At 36.4% G+C, this 26,062-nt stretch overlaps 1 protein-coding gene across 7 annotated transcripts in view; it reads right to left on the bottom strand.

Annotated features, from left to right (window-relative positions):
• MME (membrane metalloendopeptidase) overlaps positions 1-26,062 on the bottom strand; it is a 90,370-nt gene that overhangs the window by 20,938 nt on the left and 43,370 nt on the right. For all 7 annotated transcript variants that reach the window (XM_073803693.1, XM_033855296.2, XM_019934134.3 and 4 more), the window contains 9 exons: positions 25,472-25,606; positions 23,380-23,481; positions 21,573-21,709; positions 21,370-21,463; positions 20,092-20,220; positions 19,228-19,326; positions 16,557-16,637; positions 15,117-15,220; positions 2,134-2,192 (listed from right to left, as the gene is read on the bottom strand). In XM_073803693.1, coding sequence (XP_073659794.1) covers positions 2,134-2,192; positions 15,117-15,220; positions 16,557-16,637; positions 19,228-19,326; positions 20,092-20,220; positions 21,370-21,463; positions 21,573-21,709; positions 23,380-23,481; positions 25,472-25,606 — 940 coding nt within the window. The remainder of the gene's footprint in view (positions 1-2,133; positions 2,193-15,116; positions 15,221-16,556; positions 16,638-19,227; positions 19,327-20,091; positions 20,221-21,369; positions 21,464-21,572; positions 21,710-23,379; positions 23,482-25,471; positions 25,607-26,062) is intronic.

Below are 26,062 nucleotides of genomic sequence, written 5' to 3' on the forward strand. Positions count from 1 at the left end.
CTCCTCTTGCATGACACTTTCCCTTTCTCTGAACTGCTTTTATTAGCAGATAAGCATATGAAAAGCATATGAAAAGACGTTAGCAATTTTTCAGATTTCTTATTTCCATCATATGAATTTACCTTGAGTATCTTTAAAAGGTCTTTCTTATATATTAAGAATGTTTATCACAGCCATTTCTTGACTATTCAGAGGATATTTGTCTACTTTGTGAAATGTTAGCACCCTTTTACCTTCTTTTTCCTTTTGCTGTACGCTTGTTTGGTTTGAATGTATTAAATTCAAAATGAGAACATTCCCAGGTCTTCTCAGATCAGGAAATCTCTGAGGCAGACCAATTTTGAGCCAGCCTCAGGGCTATGGGGTAATTCAAAGCCAAACTAGGCCCATCTTGACCTAAACTGGGTGGACCTGCTCTAGAGAAGAAATGAAAGGATGAACATGCCAGAATGGTCCCACAGGTCTGTATGGCTCTTCTTATGGGGATGAATCAGTGTCAGGTCTGATAGGATCCTGAGCTGGATTAAAATAAAGCAATATCCCTTAGTCTGCCCTAATGCAGAATTCAAGTCAAGGCCACCTCAATTTGCCCTGGGATTCCATTAAAAGTTAATTATCCTGTTCTGTCCAAGTCTACAATGAACTAGATCTTACACTGACAGACCTCAAGAGGTCTTCAAAGTGAAGACTCTCCCAAGATAATGGAGCTTCTAAGAAAAGGTCTGAATGGTGTCTAGGAATACATAACAAAGATAGACTGCATGGGTTCTGAGTTGATCATTAAACAGGCTCTGATCTAGGTTTAGGTAATCATTTCACTAGCTGGGAGATATATTACCCTAGACTTCAAACTAACTGACTTTAACCCAGTACACATGCCTTAATTATTAACTATTTGTTATATAAAGACAAACTTTTCTGATCATAATTCATTTTCATCTCATGTACCAAAATAAGCTCCAGATAGACTAAAGATTTGCTCCAAAAATAAAAATCTATAAAAATACTAGAAGAAAATGTGGATGATTTCTTAATTTAACACTTCCTAGGTTTAAAAGCAATGGGGGTGGGGGGGAATTCCCTGGTGGTCCAGTGGTCAGGACTCAACAACTTTCACTGCCAAGGGCCTGGATTCAATCCCTTGTCGGGGAACTTAGATTCCACAAGCTGCGTGGCGTGGCCAAAAAAATAAATAAATAAAATAAAAATAAAATAAAGGCAACGGGGGAAAGTGTCATCAAATTTTATCTTCCCTCTTGATTCTTGACTACACTGAGAAATGAAGGGCTGGACTGAGTACACCTGGAGAAGCTGGCTGTACTGTTTGTTTAGAATACTCCCACTGAAGTACTGAATCAGTTGGTTGCCTTTCTACATACTAAAAACCCTTGGGAAAAAATGGGTCTATCTGTGAGATACTTAAGAGAGAGTTTCAAGATGTCGCAGTATTCCCAGGAAGAGAAAAAAATATATCTTTGTTATATTAAGCCATTTCATTATTCATTATATTATTCACTCATGTATTAATTTCTATGCATATTTCTGTGATACTACTACTAGGGAACATATAAAATTTTTTTGATCAGAAGTGGTTAATAAATAAAATTTCATATGGTTCAACCTAGCATAATTGACTTTTCAACTTTCTGAGCCTCTTGGAATCTTCTAGAAAAAAAGATGATAAAGAACAGGACCATCTCTACCAGTGCCAGTGTACAAAATCGACAAAAAAATTGGATTTCTGAAAATTTGGTTCTTGGAATGTTAAGCTACCTAAGATGCTGACACTTAGAAAGTCCTAAAGTTAATATAACTTTATGGCGATATAAGGGACTTTAAAAAAGTATTTAAAAATAAAATAAAAGTAGTTAGAAATAAGACAAACCATTCAACTATAAATGAGAATATTGTAAAAGAAACAAAACTACTTAGTGTGATTTACACTGATTTAAATTTTGCTATTATAGTGAAAAGAGGTACATGGATGCATTTACTTTCAAGGAGGATATTCAATAAATCCGTAACTCAGCCTCGCTGTGCTTTTATGGGGAGTATAATAAATTGGTCACGCAAAGCACTACCGCTTGGGAACAACAGAGAAATATTAAATAATTATTTAGGAGTAGACCTTACCTATCTGGTTTCTGCCTGAAGAATAAAATGCATTGACTACAGCTGCTCCGCTTATCCACCTATAGAAAACATAAGAACTTGTTACAAACGATACTGCATTACCTGATTTAATCTGCTCACCACAATAAAAGCATTATCACTGTTCCTAGATGAATCTTAACTTTCTGTTTGAAATATGATCAACAAATTAAAATTAGCTCACTAGGTGAGAGAGTTCATTCAAAGTATTTCCACTTCTTGAAATACAGGAATATATCCAGGTCTGCAATCTGTTTTTTAATTTGCATAAATTTTTAATGGAGGCAATTGACAGTACAAAACCCATTCTAATGTATCTCTTTGGAAACTGCAATGGATTAAAATTATATTGAAATGTGTTTAGCTCCGTGTTCCTGATACTAGGTAAACTATGCCAACAATTCTGGAGCAGTTGACAGAATATCGAAATGCAGGCTGCTAAAATTTCAGACTCTTTGTAAACTGTGAATTAAATTTTTTTAAATTCATAGTTTACGAGGAGCCTTTTTGGGGACTAAGAGATCCCTTTGGCAGGTATTTAGTTTTGGGTAATGTGCCTCCTCTGATTATTGCCATTTAAAATTATTTCTTTAAAATATGGCATACCAGCTATGAGAGCAAAGGGATATTTTTGTATAATGACTGTAAAATGAAATTCAGGTGGTTCTTAAGTAGATTTGCCCGTGTATGCCATGAATTAGGCTCTATATTGAATCTAAAGATTTTATAAAATACAATTCCTGACTTTAGAAAACTCTAGTTGAGGAGATGATAAAGAGGCATAAATAACTATAATACAAGACAGAATGAGAAAAAAAACAACAACAACCCAGCCAGCGTTAAGCTAAAGGATGGTGCCAGTGTTCCAATGTCTTTCTGCTCAGATGTTATGAAGACCGCACATCAATAATCATTGTTAAACACTTTTGTGCAACAGGAGTAATATTACCATCTTAATAGACTATTACACATATCCTCATATACTCATTGAAAAATGGGTACTGCTTGACTTCAGATACCTCCTTAAATGTCAGCACACATGCATACACTTAAGACAATCATATATTATTATCTAATGGCTGCATTGTAGTTATTCCACTTTTAGGGCAACAATTAGAATGGCAATTATTATCCTACTCATGGAAGGAGTTTATAGTAATTAGTGCAATGAGGTTAAATCAGAACTGTTTCCAGACCCTGCTTTGCAAGATAAGCAATACAAGGTCAGCACCCCTAAATCAGCATTTTAGCTACAATTTCAATAACTACTGTCAGATTTCAGATGTGAGTCCTATTTTGATCTCTTAAAAATAACTCAGGGAGGGCGACATATAATAACTATCTGATAAATTCTAATTAAGCATGAATTCTGTCTCCAATAACATGACTAAGACATTCATATAAAGGATTTGGGACTTGAAAAGAAAATCCAGATAGAATCTCTGTGAATTTTTCTTTAGGAAGAAAATAACTTTGAAGATGGAGGGTGTGGGTGGGGGAATAGTTGATCAATGTGTTTCTTCTTTGGTTTGATATTGTTGTTGTAAACAGAAAACATTTTCATACAGGATGGTGTGACAGATAGCTTAGTCCTCCCTAATTTCATCACAGCTGAGTCATCAATATTTTAATTTCTTGCAGGTTGTTGATTATAAGCATATAATTTTATTTATTTTAATTAAACTCCACCTTTTCCCACATGCTTTGTGGTGACTCACAACAAAAACGTATACTTGTAATCCCAGGGGTGTTAGACTAAAATCTAGAGATCAGAAACTACATAGGACAGGTAGATTTTGTTTGTGTGACCCAAAAGATCATGAAACAAAACATTTGTATAAATAAAACTCAGGATCAGGGAAAATGATGTATTAGGACTCTGTTTATATATATTCACACAGTTATTATGACTCAAGTATGGTTCAAGGTTGTCTGGCAGGAGGGGCAAAATAGGAAATGTGCTCATACTACTCCTGAGGAGAAACGCTGTTCCTTGCAGTGACTTTAGAAAGATATTTCTGATGTGTCCTCAACATTCTGATAGTGTAGGAGAGCAAAACTTGCCACCCCCAAATGTCTATTTGGTATGAGGATTATTTTGACTTGAAAACAAATCAAGGCCCAAAAGACTCAGGAAGAGACTTTGACCTGCCTCCTAACTGCCTAAAAAATTTTTAGATAGAGGTCCTGTTCCTGGAATAGAGCCATCACCAGAGGTAAGTTCAAAGAATATGGGCCAGGTGTGGTGGGAGAAACTTGACAGAGCCCAGAGGTCAGAGTCCACTCTGTATTCCATTGTTTCAGCATGACCCAGAGAACAAGTGTTTACCAAACACTTGCTTTTCCATCTCCTTGTGAATTGCCCTCCTCCCCGTTGAAGTCTCCAGCCACTACCCCAATCTCCTTTTGTATTTAGCTGAAGATGGTACCTAAGGTGAGGGATTCAGCCATCCTGGCAAGTTACTCAGTTTTCCTGGGTCTCTCCCATATATACATGTTATTAAACTTTGTTTGACTTTTCTCCTGTTAATCTGTCTCATGTCAATTTAATTCTTAGACCAGCCAGAAGATCCTGGAAGGGTAGAGGAAAATTTCTTCCTCCCTGGTAATAGCAAATATGGCAGCAGATTTTATGCATAAACAGCTTATAATTATTAAAGTTATTAAATTTCAATTGTTATAAAAATGAATTTAACATATTTTCAGGTCTCATTTGTTCAATTATGAACTTCTGATTTAGTGATGGTATACTCTGCATGGACTTTAATGGGTAATAACAAATAATATGCAAATTGCTGGTTCTGGACTCAGGCACAATGCTAATAATGAAATACAAAAGGTCCCAATTCAAAATGCTTTTTTTTTTAAATTATTATATTACAGAGGGAAGGAATTAGATACAGGAAACTAATGTTTCAGATAGCAACAGATCTCAGAAGTAGGACACAGATGAATGAAGTTTATATTACCCATCTCATGTTTATTGCTTTTGTAAAAATAAATGTCACATCTTTTGTTTTAGTGATTTTTCTGCTCTTCTGTTACATTACTTTGAGGGGGGTTAAGATTGCACTTTGATTAATGTTTGTAACTTTCCAGCAGGGAGGGTTTTACATATTAAAATGTCCACTGTGAATTACACCTTCACGAAAATAGGTAGCTATTTATGACCACAGGACACTCAAATAAAATTAGAATTATGGTGGTTAGGTTCACAGAGCACTAGTGTGCAGTGTTTGCCTTTTCTTCCTTGAGATCTTTCACAGTGCGTCCTCAGACTACCCCTGGGTAATTACCCAGATTCAAAAGTACAGGGCACTTTGTCCCTGGGAATGATCAGAACTCGAGGTACTGTGACTGGATCATTACATCTTAGTGTGATGATAACAGCTACAGACTCAATGTCTAATATTTGTGGTCAATCATGAAATATTTCACTATGTTACTATAAAAGCTAAATTAATAGGACAAAAAATATTTTTCAAAGTAAATGGTGATGTAACAAAATATGTAAGTTCTTCTGATTTGGATGCAGCCTCCAAGTTTCAGGAGAAGCTTTCATTTATGGAAAACAGACAAATCTGACCATGAATAGCAGCATAGGAAAGAGAAATTGCACAACTAAAGAGAAAACCAAGTATCCACTAACATAATGGATAGTGCAGGTTATCTGAAGATACCTTTAAAGTATGGAGGCCAGACACGAGCATCTCCTAGAGCAGGTATTGAACCTGAGAGATGGAGTAGCTATCACCCTGTTCTTTGAATTCTCTTCCTGCCTCAGGTATGTGTGTAGGAGTATGGATGGGTGTGTGTGGTATAAAGTGAAGGGTGGGGAAGCAAGAAGTAAGCAAACTTTATTTAAAATTTCTGAGACATAATTTTGTCAGGTAATCTTATTCTTGTTTGGGGGCATTTACAGTAGGACACAGGCCACTATAAGCAGCATGGCCCTCGAAGCTGAACTAACAATGTAGCTGGGAAATATGAATGATATACCCTTGAGAGGGGGACCAGGTGTGTTTCTCTTCTATCTCTTATTACCCTGAAGAACCTAAGTGGTGATGAGATGAAAGAACAGAGACATCATTTTTACTGCAGGGAAGAAAAGCAGAAGTCTACAGACTGATCCTATAGCCTTATGGATATAATAAACCCACTGGATTGCAAAGGCACCTGGAATAAAACTTCTTTTGCTCACTCATGTGCAACTTAAAAAATTTAAGCAACAAAATCATTAATGCTCCTTTCCCTGAAAGCATTCAATTTCTTAGCATCTTGTGGCCTTGAAGCAACTCCTTTGACATCAGCAGTACAATACATTGGTTTTCTCTGTCTTCCTCAAGTACTTCTGGAAAGGAGAATTCTCATTTTGTAATTGCAGTTGCCACTGTAATGCTTTACATTTATTAATATTCCCTCATCAAAACTTCAAGCTTTTCTATATATTTTCATTCACCTTTCAAACCATACGAATAAGATAGATGACACCTCCAATTTTCAGGTGTAGAAACTAAGGCACATCATAGCTCAAACTCTTTTTCCTACTTACAGATTTAGCAATACAACAGGGAAAAGGATATATAAACTAGGGAGAAAGAGGACACTCTCATCTTCCAATCAAATCCCCTACTTCTAACATGTTGATCTGCATCACACATAAAATTTCATCACAAAAATGAATGCCATTTCCTTGCCATCCTCTTCTAAAATGAAAGTGCTCATTTTTAGACTGCTTCACATTTAGGGCTGCCCCTTTCCCTAAGAAGCTTTAGGATGCTGGCCTCTATGCCACCCTGAAGTCTCATCATGACCAGATCTTAACAACAATAGCTACTGTTTAATGAACACCTAAGTTACGTGGCAAGCACATTACACAACACAATGACCCACAAGGCAAAAATAAATGCTATTATCCTCAGTTTATAAAGGAATCATTGAGGCTCAGAGGTATTATGTAGGTTGTCTAAGTTCACACAGCGAATAAATGGCAGAGGAAGAATCTTACCTCAGGACTGCGCACTCCCTCTAGCCCCCACCTCCCATCACTGCCCCGACGCCAGAGCACAAGCTCTTTCCACTGCTGCCTAAGGTACAATATTTTACCCAAAGGCAAAAGCACAGTAGGACCAAAGAGCCTATTCCACTGTTCATTGTTTTTGCATAAGAGTTGTTTACATGACTGAAGTACTCTGAGTGACTCACCTGATCCTCTGAGAGGTGAGAGCCAGGACTCCTATGCTGACATGACATTGGGAGAATCCACTTCTCTTTCAACAGAAAGCAACACAAATCACTACTCTAATTTTCTTCCTAGAAGTCATCAGTTGGTTGTGTGTGGTTCTAAGTTTGGCAGCAAGACTCCATCTTTTTAGTCTTCAATAATTCTATATGTGTGTACATGCACGCACGTGTGCCCTCATGTGGGTCACGGGCCAAATTCAGAGAAATGCCCAATTTGGAACATATATGGGCGGGTGGATTTTTTCTGTCAGAATTTTCTTTTGGTACTTGTTCTCCTGGTTAAGAAAAACCTTGCGATCTTTCAGGAAAGAATTGAAAGCTCTTACATCCTGTATAACTCTTAGCAATGATATAACGTGATGTTATAAGTCCATTGTTGTCTAGCTCATTAGACAGTGACTCCATGAAGGCAGGGGTGTTCCATGTTTTGTTCTTTTTTAAAATTTTGGTAAGAACACTCACCATGAGGTCTATCCTCTTGACACGTTTTAAGTGTACAATACATTATTGTTGACTTTAGGTACGATGCTATACCTTATTAGTCTTGCTTAACTGAATTTTTATGCCTGTTGATGAACAACTCCTCATGTCCTCCTCCCCTCAGCTCCCAGTAATCATGATTCTCTCCTTTGATTTTATTAATTTGGCTATTTTAGATACCTCATATAAGTGGAATCGTGCAGTATTTATTTTTCTGTGTCTGGCTTATTTCACTTAGCATAATGTTCTTAAGTTCATCCATGTTGTTGCATACTGCAGAATCTCCTTCTTAAAGGCTGAGTAGTATTCCATTTCATATACAGACCACATTTTCTTTCACCTTTCATCTGTCGATGGAAACAAGTTGTTGCCACATCCTAGCTAACATGAATGGTGCTGCAATGAACATGGGAGTGCTAATATCTCTCTGAGATCCTGATTTCAATTCTTTTGGCTATATGCCCCGAAGTGGGATTACTGGGTCATGTGGTTCTATATCTAATTTTTTGAAGAAACTCCATATTGTTCTCCATAGCTACTGCACCCTTTTGTATTCCAACCATTTGTGCGAGGGTTCAAATTTCTCCATATCATCACCAACACTTTTTGTCTTTTTTTTTAAAAAAAACAATATGCAATCCTAACGGTAGTGATGTGATAACTCATTGGGGTTTTGATTTGCATTTTCTTGATGATTAGTGATGTTGAACATCTTTTCATATACCTGGTGGCCATTTGTATGTCTTCTTTGGAGAAATGTCTATTCAAATTCTTAGCTCATTTTTTAATTGGGTTATTAGGTTTTTTGCTATTGAATTGTAGGAGTGACGTATATTTTGGAGATTGACCCCTTACCAGATATGTGATTTGCAAATATTTCCTACCATTCCTTAGGTTGCCTTTTCATTTCTTCTGCTATGCAGAAGCTTTTAATCTCAATGTAGTCCCAACTGTGTATTTCATGTTTTGTTCTTAATAGTATCTCTAGGGCTTAGCACAGTGTTGGGAACATGATAGGCACTCAACACATATTTGGGTCTTGGCATATCAGTGGGTCCTTCCAAGCCCCAAGAGTACTGACCCTTCTCATCCTTGGGACCCTGGGAGGGTGGAGGGCACTAAGCCTAGGTGTTATGCAGGCTGTAGAGAGCCATGGAAACTGGAAGTCATGTACTATCTGGACATTGCCCTCTCAAGAGGGTTCACTGGTATAAAGTTCTAGACTTCTTTTGCAAAGTTCTCCCTGTTTAGACCTTTTAACTTTTATCTTCCCTCCCTACCTCTTCTTCCCCCTCTGAAAACAAAACCCTGCTTGGGTGCTAATTAAAATGCAGAAATGTTTTTAGTGGTAAAATGTATTTTGCTTATAACCCAAAAACATGTTGAAAAATTGCATAGTCTGTTGGCCTAATGGGAATCTAAAAGATGGAACTCTAACATTTTAATCTATTATAATATGTGTAGAACATGGGCACACCAGGGCAGATACTGCCATAGGGAATTAGAGTGACTTGTCCAAGTTTAGTTTATCTGTTATTCTGTCTTTCTGGCTGAGTAGTACTTGATGAGCCGAATAATCTGTTTTGTGTATCTTCCCCATACATCTACATCATGGAGAGTCACTTGTGTCCCAAGTCTCCAGCAGTCTGCGTGCCCACCCTGGACAGGTCCTATCAACTCTCCACCTGTGTGCCCTCTCATTTACCCACATAAGTCCTCTATAGCTATTCTTCTTTAAGTTCAATGATACAGAGTTAGTTACAAGATTGAGTCTAGAAACATTAGTGAAGGGTAAATATCAGAAGAGATATTTTAGAAAGAAGTGAGGTACTTCCCTAACTCCCAAGAATATGTTCTTTTTCTCTTGGGCCACTTGATGTGGAGAAGCCAGAGAGTAAAACATCCTGGCTCTTGTCAAAACTTCACAGTAAGGGCCATAAAATTTTAGTGCTGGAAAGAACCTTAGAGATGTTACGAAGTCTAAATCAACCTGCTCATGTTATAAATAAGGAAACTTCATGGCTTTTAAAAGGCCATAGATAGTAACTGGCAGAACTGAGACATGGAAAAGTGATAGTAACTCACAGCAGTGGCAAAACTATGCTGGTACCAGCCACCCTGCTATTTTTGATGGTGTTGGCCTTTCAGGAAGAACCACATAAAGCCACAGCTGTTGGGCTGCCAACCTCAGTACCAACACTCATTTCAGGGGCTTGCAAACATTCAATTAGCCCAGATTAGAAAAGACAGCAGACTTGAAGCAATGAAGAAGACAGAAATGAACCAACCATTTTGTCTGGTTTTGTTTTAAGTGAATCCTCTGTTCACCTCAATATTAATTTAAATGCAGACATGTTGTTTCCAGAGAAACAACAATTAGTAAAACAACAATTAGTTGTTTTACTAATAAGCAAAGGTTTAATTGTGGCTTAAAAAAGTGCTATCTTAGCACTTTGTTGTCTTGTAATAGCACCAACCAACCCTGCTTTCTATCAGCTTTCATTGCTGCTCACCTGCCTCTTCTACTAGATTACAGGCTGTGAGTCTTACTCATTACTTTATCCTCTTTATCCTTACTCATTACTTTACTGTGCTATATCCTTAGCACAGTGCTTTGCACACTGTAGCTGCTGGATAAAATGTTTATTGAGCTGGCTGCTGTTAATGTCAGCTTGTTTTTATTTTGATGTACAACAGCAGGAAAGAAGCAGCAATGGAATAAGTCCTCGTAGTTTACAAAATGCAACTCCACATGCTCAGTGGTCATAATTTACAAACACTGGCACTATCTGTCCCAATTATATTACAGAAAATTCTGTCCTGAGAAACTAACAAGATAATATCAAGTCTAAAAATAAGAAAAGGAATTCATTTTATTTTGTTCCCGTACACTGTTTCTTTTCAGAGGTTTACGTTTGTTCCATGGAGTCTAAGTGAATAATCATGTTACTGGCAGTAAGTCATTTTAGATATATCACTAAGTAATTTTGCCAATGGATATTACAGTCTCAATTTAACATTATTACTATTTGATAACATGATGCGTTTGAAACTCTTTACAAACTGTCATTAAGTCCCCAGAGAACATGATGTTTGAGATAATTTTGGAAACACAAGCTAGGCACTCAGAAACCACATGAGCCAAGAGCCTTTTAAATTTAAACCTTTGTCCTTTGCAGTTGCCAGGGGCTCAAATGGGCAGAAGTCCTTTTAGCCAGATGATTAACTCAGGCATATCACATGCAGACTTCCGGACCTCCTTAATGTTTTGAATTTTTAAGCAGAGAGAACAGCAGAGATCATGTTGGACATCTTCACCAACAATGATGGTGAAATGCTTGGATGTGTCAATATTTACTTTAGTGGCTGAGTTCACTTTGTAAGCATTATTACAAACTGGCAATTTTATCAATCATTCACTCCATCATCATTGAGGAGAGGTCGACGTTCTGCTCATCAATGTTCAATCTCTGGTGACACAAATACACTGTTTCTGCTTTCAACAAGGCCTACTCCAGCTAAATGTAATCAGATGTACTGGTGCTGTGACTAAAATGTGTGTAAGGGATAGCACAGGGACAAGATGAAGAGGATCATGTAAGGGGGTGCTATGAGTAAGGAGATAACGCTCAAGTTGAATCACACCATGTGCTGGTTTCTGTTAAATGAACAGGGCAGAAAGGGTGGCCCTGGTAAGGGATAAGGAGGAGGAAGAGATGCAGCGATGACTTTACAGTAATTCCTACGGGTGGAGATTTGGGGCAATGCTGTGGGGTAGGGTGACTCTAGAGGAATTCTGGAGTGCTGTTACAGGGAGGTACGCAGAGCTCGGTACACGCTTCATGAGACGGGCAAAACAAACGTATGGAAAGGTTTTCATCAGAAAATGACATGACTCAATTTGTGTCTTTAAAAGCTCTCTAAGGCAGTAGCATGGAGAGTTAGCTGAAGGATTGTGAGATGATTGATGATAAGATTAGGAAAATATTATCATCACTCTGGTGAACAATGAGAAATGTCTGAATTACGGCATGACAATGGAGATGGTTAAGATGGAGATCCACACCCCCTCATGCCTATAAAATATTTAATTAGCAGCTGGTGGATGTAAACTTTTTTTCTTTTTTGAATGGGATTTGAAGTAGGTATCACTGTAGATATCAGAGATGACAGAAAGGGATTGGTCTAGGATGATGAACCCCTGGTTTCTGTCTTGGTAGCAATAAGATAGAAGTTGGAAACTAGGGGGATCAAGGGAGAAAGATGATAAGTTTTTTCTCGAAAAGGCAAATGCTGTGTTTGTAGGGTCAATGGAACACCTGCATGGAGATGTTTCATTGACAGCTAGACATTTGGATCTGGAGCACAGCAAACAGACCTGGGCCAGATACATGTATTCAGGGGTCATAACGATAGTAGAGGATGCAAATAAGTATACAAGTTTGCCCAGTGAGAGCATGTGGAGTGAGAAAAGAAAAAGTCCTGAAGCTTACTCTTTGGTTAATTGACTGAATTTATTTAAATTAATTGCTGCCTTGAAAATTTAATGCATCATCATTTCTCTATAATACCCTACAATATAACCCTACTATAATCAATAGCTTTTCTCATCTCTGTCTCCTGTACTGTGGATATGGACACCTGTTTGTCCTGCAAGACCCTAGGAGTGAGGACTTGAGCATCTGAAAATGTAATTCTCTGAGTTAACTGCAGGTTACATGAATAAAGTAGAAGCAATAGATGTTATCTGCCTGAACATACACAGTGAGGACTTGAACTTGATGCTATATAAAAAAGGAAAGAAAACATAGTGACTTTATTGCTATTAAGCAGGTACAAATTAAGTCAAAAACTTTCACTATAAGAAAACTCAATAAAATAGGAAGAACTTTTATTATGCTGTAATCTACAGGGTACAGTCCTAATGATTTAATGCAATCACTGTCAAAAGTACTTCCAATATTTTGGAAGACAAACACTAAATTTTAAAGCTAAATTGCCAAATTAAAGATATCACCTTGTAAAAAAATTTCACAAAATTGAATATGAGCAAGTATGAGTCAACACAAAAAGGAACAAACACTAACGCAGGGGTTCTGACTTGAGAAGGGGGCGTGGGACTTAAAAAGAATACCAATACCTGGGTCCCCGCCTACAGGTATGTACATCACAATCTAGGGTGGTGTAGAGTTGGGGAATCAGTACTATTTCTTTTTTTTTTTAACTTTATTTTGTTTATTTTTTATACAGCAGTTTCTTATTAGTTATCTATTTTATACATATTACTGTATACATGTCAATCCTAATCTCCCAATTCATCTCACCACACCCCCACCCAGCCACTTTCCCCCCTTGCTGTCCATACGTTTGTTCTCTACATCTGTGTCTCTGTTTCTGCCCCAGGTGACTCTAAAGTGCAGCCTGAGTTTTGAACCCTTGTACTCAGCATACAGGTAGAAGATAGGGAAGGAAGAAAAACTAGCCTGGTATGGCAGAGAAGACCTTATACATCATATTGCACTTGTGATTAACAGTCAGAAGCTCACAGAAAGGATCCAAAAAGTACTACTGAGCTATGCATGCTACTGAGCAAATATTCATTTAAATATTATATACAATTGTCACTTTCGATTATCTACAGTAAAGAAAAAAAAACTCAGAGAAAGTCAACACATACGATAAAAAGGAATGAAAACTGCACACCATTTTACGAAATGACTATGGAGCTGGGACTATATTAACTTCTAAAGAAAACATCAAGCAATAATTCAACAACTATTTTTTAAATTATGAAGAAATCTTCTGGGGTCAGGTGGGTGCAGGTTATATTAGCTATTTTCAGAAAGAATATTCGATGATATTTCTATGTAGATATTTTACTCAGTGCTAACAACCATTAAGTGTAACTATATGTAGTTTTAAAGAAATAAAAATATTCAGACTTATAAGGATTCTCAGATTATAAATTTTCCCACAGGATATTATTTTTGATGACTTTTTGTTTGTTTCTAGAGCTAGGACTGACAACTGATTATAACACAAACCATATGTGCCCATTCTCCATCTTTCTTTCCCACCTGGGACACTAAACATTGTGTGACATTTGCTGTCTCATTTTTAGCACCAGACAATATAACATTTGCTCCAGTGTAAACATAGAGGTCAGCAAAAGAAATCAATCTCTTTTTCAGGGTACCTTAAGGGCTCAAAATGTCGTACAGGGATTGAAATAAACTGGCATTTCCATATTAGGAATTTTGTCCAACCTGGACTTGGTTTACTAACAGAAGAGTCCTGTTATCAAATAGTCCTTCTGCACTTTGTACCTTTCTTGGCACATTTTCCTCCTGGTGATACAGTTTATTATAACACGTCTTTCATACCCTCTGCTGCTGTAATGTAATGTAATACAATCAAAGTTCACCTTTGATTCTCCCAGTTCCCAATGACACCTGGACTTGGTATGGCATTGTGTCAGTTACCACAAAAAGCAAACTAGTATATTTACTTTTCACTTGCTCACTCATTCATTAATTTAGTTTTAACTGAAAACCTCCTATGTGTTCAGCACTGTGCTGAATGGTCCCTTGCTCTCTAGGAGCTAAAAGCACAAGCAGTTCTAGGGATTTAAGTGCATAAACACTTATGTTGATAAATATGTTAGACACATCCATTTAACTGAAAAATGAACATTAAACTAATAGGTACTACAATGTACTAATGCCACTAGTAAGCAGAGATTAAGAGCATTTGAAAACTACAAATGAGAGTGAGTCCTGATATCTCATATTTGGCTACCACAAGGTTGACAGAAGTGTTACCTGGAGCAATCTAGGAAGGGCATGGAGCTGCAGGATGATGGACCGATAGAAAACAGGTGGGGCTGAGGGCAGGTGATAATGCCGTGTACAGTAATACAGCCTCAGAGAAGGCTTGCAGGAGCTATGGATTACTTAGGCTAAAGAGTTCTTGAGAGCCCTGTCCACAAACAAAGTAGAGGGGACAGACAATCATATGAGGAGAAACCGAAGGTAATCTAAGGACACCTTAATGAAAAAAGTTTAAATTTTGATTAAATCCCTGACTCATCTTTGGTATAGTCTTAGATGCTCTTAGAAGTACTCGATAGAAAGAGAACATGACACCTTTTAACATTATTCTAAACCAGGTTCTTTCTCTTAATCCAACAAGGTCCCTCTTCTGAATGAACATATTTTTAGAAAAAACTGAAATATACATACTCATCCTTGTCCACCTTTTCTCGAAGCTTCTTTAGCTGTTTATTTTGGCTGAACTTCAAGTTTTGGATTATGTTCTCAAAGTATTCATCTTCCCTGTAGCTCAACTATAGTGATTTAAAAGATTTGGGGAAAAATATTAAAACCGGTATCTTCAAAGTTTTTGCTAAATGACATTAAGAGATATTTTCTTACATTCTATCACTTAATAAAGTTAACAGAGAACACCAAAACTTGCCAAAGAAAAGTTAAGTTCCAACGAGCTTAGTTCTATATTACAGATCACTGCTGCGCTGGCTGAATCACTACTTCAGTCTATTCTTTTGTAATTAAACGAAACTAAATGTCAAACAAGCTTTTCTATATTGATATTAATCCTTACAGGACAGACAAGATAAAAGCATTCATATTTAGTACCTACTATGTTATAAGAACTTCATATATCACATTTTTGAATCCCCATAATAATCTTATGAAAATGGGCTGTTACCACCATTTTAAAGCTGAGGAGACTGAAGCGCAATTAAGTCACTTGCCCAAGTTAATGAGTGATGGAGCTGAGATCTGAACCCTAGGAGTCTGACTTTGAGCTTATGCTCTTAGCCAGCTAGTGAGAGGTGTAGCTGAGATTTGAACCCAAGCAATTCAGCGGTGAGACTGTGTGCTCAGCCATTAGACTCCGGCCACGAGGGCCCCGGGGACTCACATGCTACAGCCAGCTCATTTTATAAAAAGTCAAGCTTTTCTGCAAATGGAAAAAGAAAAGAGGACACTATGCCTTGCAAACTCCCGTGTTATGCTAGTAATCAACAGATTAGGAATCACTGTCATCCCCAGATCTAGGCAAGGGTCACCTTGTGACCAGGGTTTCAAGTAGTTGTGGTGACTGCAAGGTTAATGACAGGACCTTTAGCTGAGTCTGAAATCAATACTGTAGTGACTTCAATCAACTCTGTTTTCTTTTCATTGTTACATTACCAAAGGAGAATAAAATAGTTCCCCATTCTCAAATAGTAGATTTTCTTTCAAATAGAGAAGGCATGACCTGGTTTACCCAGTGGAGGAATAATTAGAAAGTGGAAGGAAAGCTGAAGATTTGACTTTCAGACATGTATAAAATGAGATAAGAAGCCTGAGTACTGCCTGTTCATCATTTAAATGTCTATGTCTTAATGCTCTTTAAAAAACACCAGATTTTTATCACTACTCTTAAAATGGAATATATGGAAAGCAAAATAACAAAACCAAATACAGACCAGCCCATGAAACAATAGGTTAAAACTAAAACAAACATAGTTCTGGCTTCAGTGTTAAAGGCTTAGTATCAATATAATAAGACCTCTGGGTGTAGGCATTTCATATAATTTCTGGCCCCCCTCATAGCTAGAAATGACATTGGCACCAGCCCCAGGCATCATCAGTGCAGTCTTTATAAAGACTTACCTCAAGGTATTCATTATTCAGTTTGTTGTCATTTGAAATAATGTCATCAGGATAGCCGATCCTTTCTTTAATTGCTAAGGCCTATGAAAATTAGAATATTGAATGTGAGCATGATTATGAACTTCCAAATGCAAACATTATAATTTGCCCTTGACAGCAGTTGAATAACCTGAGCCATACTGTTTACAAGATGACTATCTGACAACGTTTAAACAGAGATCTTTGCATTGGCTTTTTCCTGGAGTTCAAAATAAACAAAAAATAGTTCTGAAATTTAGCTTCTAATACCCTATTCTCATAGGCTACAGCTTTCCCAAGAAAACCAAACTGAAAACTGACAAGTCACTGTTCCACATGTATTGTACTTTTATGAACTTTTTCTCTGAAAGGCTTTTTTCTTCAATTTTACAGGAGGGGTAATATTTAGAACTTCCATTCTAGCAGCTTATAATTATCTTTCCACTTCACTGATTTGGCTGAGAAAACAGATGTGGGCTTACAGGTTTAATGCTAATATTCTTCCTAAATATTGGTTCCTGGAGTTTTTATGTTCTCCTTTGGTCTCCAGAGGTAGTGTACCTAACTTCCCGCAGTTAAATGAATGACATTAGTTAAACAAGTAGAAAACAGCGTTTTCCTTGTTATACCATCTCATATTTACCACTACCTTACTACTATTTCTATTTTTATTATTTTAAAATTGCTTACTTATTGTAATTATTTCATCAGTACCACTTGTTTACTATTTGCTATTCCTATTTCTATTTTTTATGTCTCTCATTTTTCTCAAAGATAGCTGACTTTTGATTTTATCATATCACATTGCTCTTAAATAATTTAACTAATTTAATATTTTCATGGGGTATTAAGCTTGCATCTCTGAATTATTTGTTTTACCATCAAACGGATGTGGTTTTGTTACAAATCTGTTTCATAAGCCTAGGATTTCCCCAGTGGATCAGACAGATGTGTCACTAAAGCAGTTTGGCCAAGCCCATTTCCTTTCCATACCATCAGCCCATAACGAATCATCTCCCTCTCAATGGCACTTTATTTGCTAGAAGGTATTTCCCCAAAAGGTGTCCTAAGGGATACAAAATCTACAGAAATAAGAGGTACTACATGAAAAGGATATATTGTCAAATATTTGGGGTAGATACTGTGACAAAAACGTTAAGCAGGCTTCTTCATTGAAAGACTACTTAGAGTTTAAAATTAAGTAATTGTAAGTGCCCAATGGGATGAATTAATTTGTCTATTTATTCATTCAATTTGTCTTCAAGGGTATACAACAAGCCAGGTACTTTGTAAGAGGCTGAGGATACAATGCTAGGCAAAAATTTCTACCCCTGGAGAGTTTACTATAAAGGTCAATGGTAGGCAATAAAATGAATCTTAACTCTCAAGTGTGATGTATGGTGCCATAAGATCAGACCCTACAGGTATAGAACCTAGTCGAGGGTGGGATCAGGGAAGCCTTCCTGCAGGAAATGTTTCCTAAACTCTTTTTGACCATGGGAATCTTTCACAGAGCTACTTGGCAGGTCCAGAGTTTCATGACACCACCTTGGGAAATGATTACCTAGAACAATTTGATTGGCTACCATCAAATAGTACCATGTTTGATAGCTAGAACATGAAAGGAGCAAATCCAGCCTGAACTTCTGAGGACCTACAGAATTATGGAAAGATAGCTATACTGGGGTGCCAAATTCTAGACCTGACCCACTCAGGGCTCTGTGATAGCTGAAAAAGATAATCCTTTCATGTGATCTAATCCTGAAAGAGAACTAGACTACAGCTTGATTCTCTTATTATAATAGATTTATGGACTCTTTCTGTGTTAGTTCGAAGAACGGTCTGTTCTTCCTGTTACCCTAACTACAGAGGAATAATCAGGCTGCATGTGAATACTGCTCATAAACACATACAGTTTTCACTGGACATGTTCCTTTTAGGTTTATATAGTTATCAACACAATGGCATAGTAAATTTAAACCTGAGATTTCCTTAGACATCTCACTTTTATTCTAATGCAAGATACTAAGAGTCCCAATAAAAGGTGCACAATGGGGGTAAATAAGAATAGTTATAAAAAGCTCCTTCAACATCCCTCTAACTGTAGGTCACCTTATAGTACTCAATGCACTACCTTACATTTGCTTGAATAGAAATTTAGTATTTTTCTCCCTAGGTCATTTAAAAAAAAAACTAAGTAGTGCATGCTTAAAAAAAATTTAGCTAGAAATTTACATTAAAGATTAGGGGATATTATTAGATATTGGTGAGGTCTTTTAAATATTTTTCATAAAAGGAGGAAAAACATGAACCACTGATAATATCTTCTAATGCTTTCTTGTTCACACAAGATTTTCCTCTTGTTTTGTGAAGACTTCCTTTAAAAAAAAAAAAAGAGGAAAATTGGAGCTCTTTCAAAGTTTTGAGCCAAACATGGAAAGTAGGAGCTAGTTACAAAGAGATAATAAAAGATGAAAGTCATAGAAAAAAAATTCTTCATCCCTGAAAAGTGTTCCTGGACACACTGCAGCTTGAAGGAGCTTGCTTTTATTTTACGCAATCTTTGAATACTATGTTTTCCCCAAATTTCTTAAAAGTTAATCTTTTCTTATAGCTTTTTCTTTGATAATTCGCCCTGCCTTTTGCTCTTTACCTTTTCTTCAGCTCTCTTTTTCGTTTCAGCATCCATCCAAGTAAGGTCATCTAAAGTCTGAATAAAAACTTCCCGGATCTGTGCAATTAAATCCTCAACCTTAAACCAAAAGAACAGAAGGCAAATTTAGGCCATGAATTAATTTTTTCTAACACAAATTTAAAAAAAAATAGAGCTATAAGCTGTCTTTATATGATTCAATGATATGTTAATAAATGTAAACTAATAAACTGGTGATCTAAACAAATGGATATATGTGGGTAATTATATTTTTAAAGCAACACTGCTACTATCAACACTGATGATTAAATAGGTCTTAATGCATACATTAATAAAAATCATCTTCAGAATGTATGGTTTCCATTATCACGAAAGACGAACTAACATAAAATACTGTCATTACTATTAGTAGTTTAGTTAAGCATGAGGTAGCATTTCAATAGATTCTTTCACCATGTCTTTAAGTTCCCTTGTCTTCATTTCAGTAACAATAAAAAATAAAGTACATGTCTTACACTTCAAATAAACCCTGGTTTACTTTCTGGTTTTTAAGAAAATACTAATTCTTAGTCAATTTTGATAACAGAAGAGATTACAAATGACTATATCATTAGAACACGTGACTGGGTATTGTGAATACATTGCTTCTGGAAAACAGACAATTGGTTTTGGGTTAAACAATATTAGGATCAGAAACATAACCAGACCCATGGGGGAGGGAGAATAAGATTTATTGGGAAATAATAGCAAATTGTGATTCAGAAGTTCTCTGCCAATTAATAAAATTTTAACCAAATGATGGACTATTGTAATTGCCCATCATTGCAAACACACGCTGATAGAGTATTGTGCAGAAAACATTACCACATGTTTACTCTCTCCAGGAAATGCCGCTTCCACATAGAGCCTTCCCACAGCATTTTCCATATTCCCATTGACATAGTTTGCACAACGTCTCCAAGTCGCTGTTTCTGATGTTGTGCCATAAAGAGCCTATGGGAGAGAAAAAGGAAATGGCATTTGACCAGGAGTACATGGCCGAAGCGTGGTAAGAGCACAAATTTCACAGGACTCTGTTCTTTATGTCTCCTAAATTCTTGCAATATTCATTGCTTCTCCTCACATGTCAGGATGTCCTTGCATAGGATAAAATGTAATCCAATTGAATTATTACTTACTATGATCTGGAAATAAGGTATACTTTCAGTAGCACGTCCTAGAAAAACTGTTGGCTATTGCAAGTTAATATCTTTCTAGACAGGGTTAGAAACAACAACCCTCTCCACCAAACAAACAAAATAACACTGTTGCCACTGTATAAACATAAATGTGAAGTAATATTCAATAAATGTAACAGGGGAGAGATCTGGTATACAAGAAAACACATTCCTCTTTTCTAAAGTTTTTGCTGAAGTTCCAGTACTTAGAAGAACTGCATGTGTACAAATTTAAGAACCAATAAAGGGATTAACTTACGGAAGGGAAATTTAGCAAAACACCATTTTTACATTCTCTAATTTAAAAAATATGTCTACATTTTCTTTTAAAGGGTAAAAGCTAAAAATTTCAATCAATCAGGGAGTTATTTCCTTTCCGTGACACCAACCAATACATTTGTGAGAATTTCTCCTTCCTCAATCCCTCCTGCCCTCTCCCCTCACAATAGGACGAAAATGATGATTCTTTAAATAATGCAGGTACAGTCTAGTAAAAGGTCTTAAGGCTATCTCCAGGTAGGTATATTCTCAGGGGATTGTCCACATCAATGTAGTCCAACTGTCTGAATGTCTAGTATGTTATAAGCACCAGAAAAATCAAATTAATTGAGATAGATACCCCTGAAATTACTTTGAACACAACAAAAAACCAAGCTAGTATTCTTCCACGAACTGCTCAAATAACCAATACATGCCCTTCCCGGGCAATTCAATCACGGTGCCAGAGAAGACAATCATAGGACCACAGAGCACCTGGAAACTGGCTTTCCTAGGCAACATGGCTTAAGTACAGGCAACGTACCCAGCATTTGGCATTTTGTCTCTTGGCAAAGTTTACCACTTCTAGTAATGTACATGGCAAGCCTTCATAACCATGGATCGCTTTATGCTTTAAGTCTTAAGAAAAGAGAGATTTTTTCTTCACCTTGCGGAAAGCATTTCTGGACTCCTTGTAGGTTCGGCTGAGGCTGCTTACAAGATCCATTATGAACCGCCAGGACATTAAATTTTGAAGATCTCTGCATAAAAAAACCCACCACCCAGCAACAGAAAAGATGAGGCTGCAAAGCTTCTAAAGCGTGATATTAAATGTAAACTTTGGGAACACGGGCACTCTGACATACCCACCTGGCAGAATATTTGGTAAGAATGAGCTTAAGTTTGGTTAAATATTCTGGAGCATAAACAACCACAGCTTCCTCATTTGGAATATTAATATTCACAGTTGACATGATTTCATTTGTGAAATTTGACCAGCTGAATGGCTGGAAAAAAGCAGGCACAAGACATTGAGTAATTATGGATTTCTCTTCTTGGGTCCAAGACTCAGTTATGGTTACAGGGTCAGACATGGTTACAGTGTCAGTTGCATCACTATATAATTATCACAATAGTCAGCTTGATATCTGTTCGGGATTTTTCTCTAATTGCTTCAATCAGTTTTTGAATAAAAATTAGTTCTGTAGCATAATTATTTAAATAAAAGAATTAAACCAACCATTTAAGAGCAAAAGCAAAGCTTCTAAGTGTAGTGAACATATGCTAGAAATTAGGCTCAGTGTCAAATTCTTGGTCTAACCAATATGAAAGAAAAAGAAAAAGAAATTTAGCTGTAAAGATAAAGTTTCCTAGGTTTATGCAAAAATTTAAATGGGTATAAAATGTTTACCTCTTAAAGGTGGATATTAATAAATAATCAATTTAAACACAGTAATACATCTCAGTGGAGCTGGTGTTGTAAATGAAAGCACACTGTTGTCCTAGCAGAGGTATAGTAAATGTATAGATACAACACAGATGGTCCAATGAAGATGAACAAAATGTACTTTAAGCCATCAATATCAGGTCTACAGGCATGCAGTTCTCACACGTCAGAAGCTGGATTTGGAGTTGCCAGAAGATGGAGTCTTATCTATTATTCTTTAAATGGGAATTGTGGTTATCCAACCACCAATGGATATAAGAAAAAACAGCAGAAGTGGAGATTATGCAGATCTTGCTGAAATGCCACATTTCAATGTTTGAGAATGTTTAAGATTACCAATATCTTATGCTCTGTAATTTTATATATATATGCCTAGAAGTATATAAATACACTGATCACTTACTAAGTGTGAGATGCTACATACTTTTCTTGATTTCCTTCGGCAGTTTGGCCCATTATTTCAAAACATATTTATTAAAAACTTATTATATTAAAAAGCTCTATGTAAGAAATTCCTAACTCAGTAGGCTATGCCTTTAAAAAGTCCTTGTTTTCAGCAATTAGTGACAAAGAGAATTCCATCACTGAATGTGGTGGTTTGTAGATTTTTCCATGAATGTTGCTTCATTACCTGATTGTGTGCATCAACTAATACACAGAATACATTCATAGCCTTAAAAGAGATTATCAAATACTAGCTAAGGAATTACAACTAAGCAAAAAGATGTCAATTGATGTTTATAAATGGAACCTATAGATTTTTCTGTTTCTTATGTTCTATTTCTCCATTATTGCTCTGAACACCTCCATAGATGGCCTTGATGAGAACATGGCAAGTTCTATGAATAAATTATCCTTTTTCAGAGTTAAAAAGAAATCTGGTACTTATATTATTTGACTGTCCAAGTCCAATGGCTATATAATGGTCCTTCAGAAGGATTTTTGCTTTTAACGTTTCCAAACCCTTTTCTATGATAATTTCTAATATTATTACATAGCTGCCTTGAAAGGACTTTTACCTTTGAAATTCACACTAATTAAATATAATTATGTCAAATAGTTTTTTTTCAAGTCTTTTCATGAAGTCAAATGGTTGATGTCGTCTAAATTCATTTTGATGTTCAATTTATTTCAATAAATTAAAAAATCATTAAATTTTAACAAACTGCATTTTAATATTATAATTTTAGAAAATGGCACAATAAGAGAGTACATAAAACTGCTACTTACCTTCCCACTGATCTCTAGTGAAAAGTTATTTTGGATCTGGGCTAATGTCATTTTGTTATAAAGAAGCATTGGATCATTTCGATCTTCAGATTTAGTTGTAGCCTATGGATTTAATTTCTTATCATTATTTTAGGTCAAGAACTCTTTAGAAAAATATAACTATATACAAGGGAAAAAGAAATATAGCATAGGTACAACAAAATTATATTTAAGTTCTATTCTGTATTTGTGTTATAATTTATTTTGTCTTATCAAGAAGAAGAGAGAAATATAAGAGATTTTAAGTATATTCAGTAACAATTATCAAGATTTGGCTGCAGTGTCAAGTATAAAATTTTTCAAAAATCTTTTTATATTTTCATAACTGCCAAACCACATCAGCAATATTTACAGGCCTCTTTCCTTCTATGGCCAAATGGGCAGCTCAGTTGTGTCTGTGGCTATTTCATATGATAATGACTTTCTGGAATATAGTCATTTCCAGTTTCTCTCTCAAATACTCTTTCTCTCACCTACCACCATTCAATGTCCCAGTTAAAATTCAGACGGGAAAAAGAGTAGAAAAAAGCACAATGATTTCTACAAGAATTTAAAGCAAGTAAGACTGAGAAAATTCCTAGTACATAACGCAGGTAGGTGGCAAATTATCTGGAGAGTTCTAGCATCTACTTTTGTGACTGTCCGCTCATCTGGCCTAACGAGTTCAGTGTTATCAACAGCATCCAGTATTACTTTTTTCATTGAATCAAAAAAGAAAATTTCAATAACAACTGCTCAACTAGTGGTTGAAAGGAGTAAAAGCAATTTTAAGCGAAAAGAAACAAAATGTAAAAATGGGAATTATTTCTCAAGTGACAATGGCTCCAATTTCCCCTTTAGGTCACTTATTTATTCATTTAAAAATTATGTTTGTAACATCTGCACGCAATAACGTGCTGGACACTGTTAGAGACACATAGGTGATTCAGGGAGGACTGAGACCCCACTACAATCTCAGAGTGTCAGAGGGGAGAGAAAATGTAGACACAAAGAATTCTGAGGTAAGATACAACTATTACAGAAGCTGAGGCTGATCAAAGGAGAACACGGTCTTGGAAGGTGCCAGAGGTAAAAACCCAGGGTAATAAACTGTTCTCCTCTAAAAATTCTGTTTCCAACACAGAACCACATGTAACCCATCAAACTGCCATTCATCCAGCTGCAGCTCCAAGCAAAGTCTGGTTCTGATTCTACACTTTTGGTTTCATGTAGCCCCAGGAAAGCCAAAATTTCCCTGCAAGATCTTCAGTCTTCGAGATTCTGATGATAAAGTGACAAGCAGACGGGGATTTAGGAGTGCAGGTTGCTGTTTGCAATGTCAGAGAGCTCTGTGGATCCTAGACTGAAACTGACCGTGAGTTCAATCAATAACCCGGATGCTGTTTACAGAGCTCACTCGCTTGAGACTGCAGACCCCGTCAGAGGAACTTCAGACAAGAATGTGCCAACTCAGACTCTAAGGATTGACCTGGAACTAGGGGAAACTCAGGAACACACCCCTTGGGCTTTGCTGATAAACTCCTCCTCTTGGATCTCCCCTGAGCTAATAAGCAGCCTGACAGTTTGAACTCAGTGATATCGTACTGTAGTGTGGCCACGTTCAGAGGCTAAATACTTCTTAGCAAAGGGATAGAGACAATTTCTGTGGTCACCTTAAACTTTACAATAAAATAAAGTAAAACTGTACATATCAAAACTAAAACAGCTTTGCTGAATAGCTAGCAATCAAGTGTGTCCTGAATCTCAAGGGCATCTCAACAACAGTTTGACTGTAAATGGTTAGGATATTGATGTAATCCACTTATAATAGGTCATTAAGTAGATCTAGTTTAATATTTGTCAAATTAAGTATGTCTCCTGGATGTCTGGAACCTGGTTTACTGTAAAATTCCAGTTTTAAAGGTCCTCTTGAAGTCAATGATCCATTCCCGAGCTATGCATTTTTATCACTCGGTTAAGGAGATGTACATTTTACCCTTAAAATACGATAGAGAAGAGAAAGAAATAAAAAGTGGTTGACATTGTTCAGTGTATCAGAGAAAATGTGTTTTACATTGGCAATTTCTTTTTCCAATTCCATAACTTTATTCATTTCCAAAGAAATCTCTTTTTCATCGACAGGCAGTCCCCTTTCCTGACGAATCAATTTGGCCACAGAAATCATAAAATCCACATATGCTGTACAAGCCTGCAAGAAATAAATGACAGTACATTGCTGAAGAATCTTCTAAATATTCATCATGGTGCTTTAACTTAAAACTTATTTTCCATTCATTCCTGAATCCTAAAAGAAATGACCTGTACAGATTCTCAGAAAGTCAATGTGTCTTTGAATTATAGCAGAACAATAAAGGATCACTCTGAAAGTATTAAGTAACTTATAACCATTTGGTTACGGAGATTTTATAACTTTCAACTTTTAATCAAACAAATTGCTTTAATAAGAATGCAGATGTAAAACATTTGGTAAGCAATAACCTAGTATTTTTTCCTTAAATAATAAATTCTTTTGCCAAATTTCCTTTTAACAGGTTTTCTCTGCACACACACATATATATATATTTTTCAACTATCCATGAAGAGATGGCCACAAACATATTACATTATCAGGACATCTTTTATTTGTCTTCTCTGGCCAAGCAGT

Source organism: Tursiops truncatus, chromosome 4 (genome assembly GCF_011762595.2).
Source record: "Tursiops truncatus isolate mTurTru1 chromosome 4, mTurTru1.mat.Y, whole genome shotgun sequence".
NCBI lineage: Eukaryota > Metazoa > Chordata > Mammalia > Artiodactyla > Delphinidae > Tursiops > Tursiops truncatus.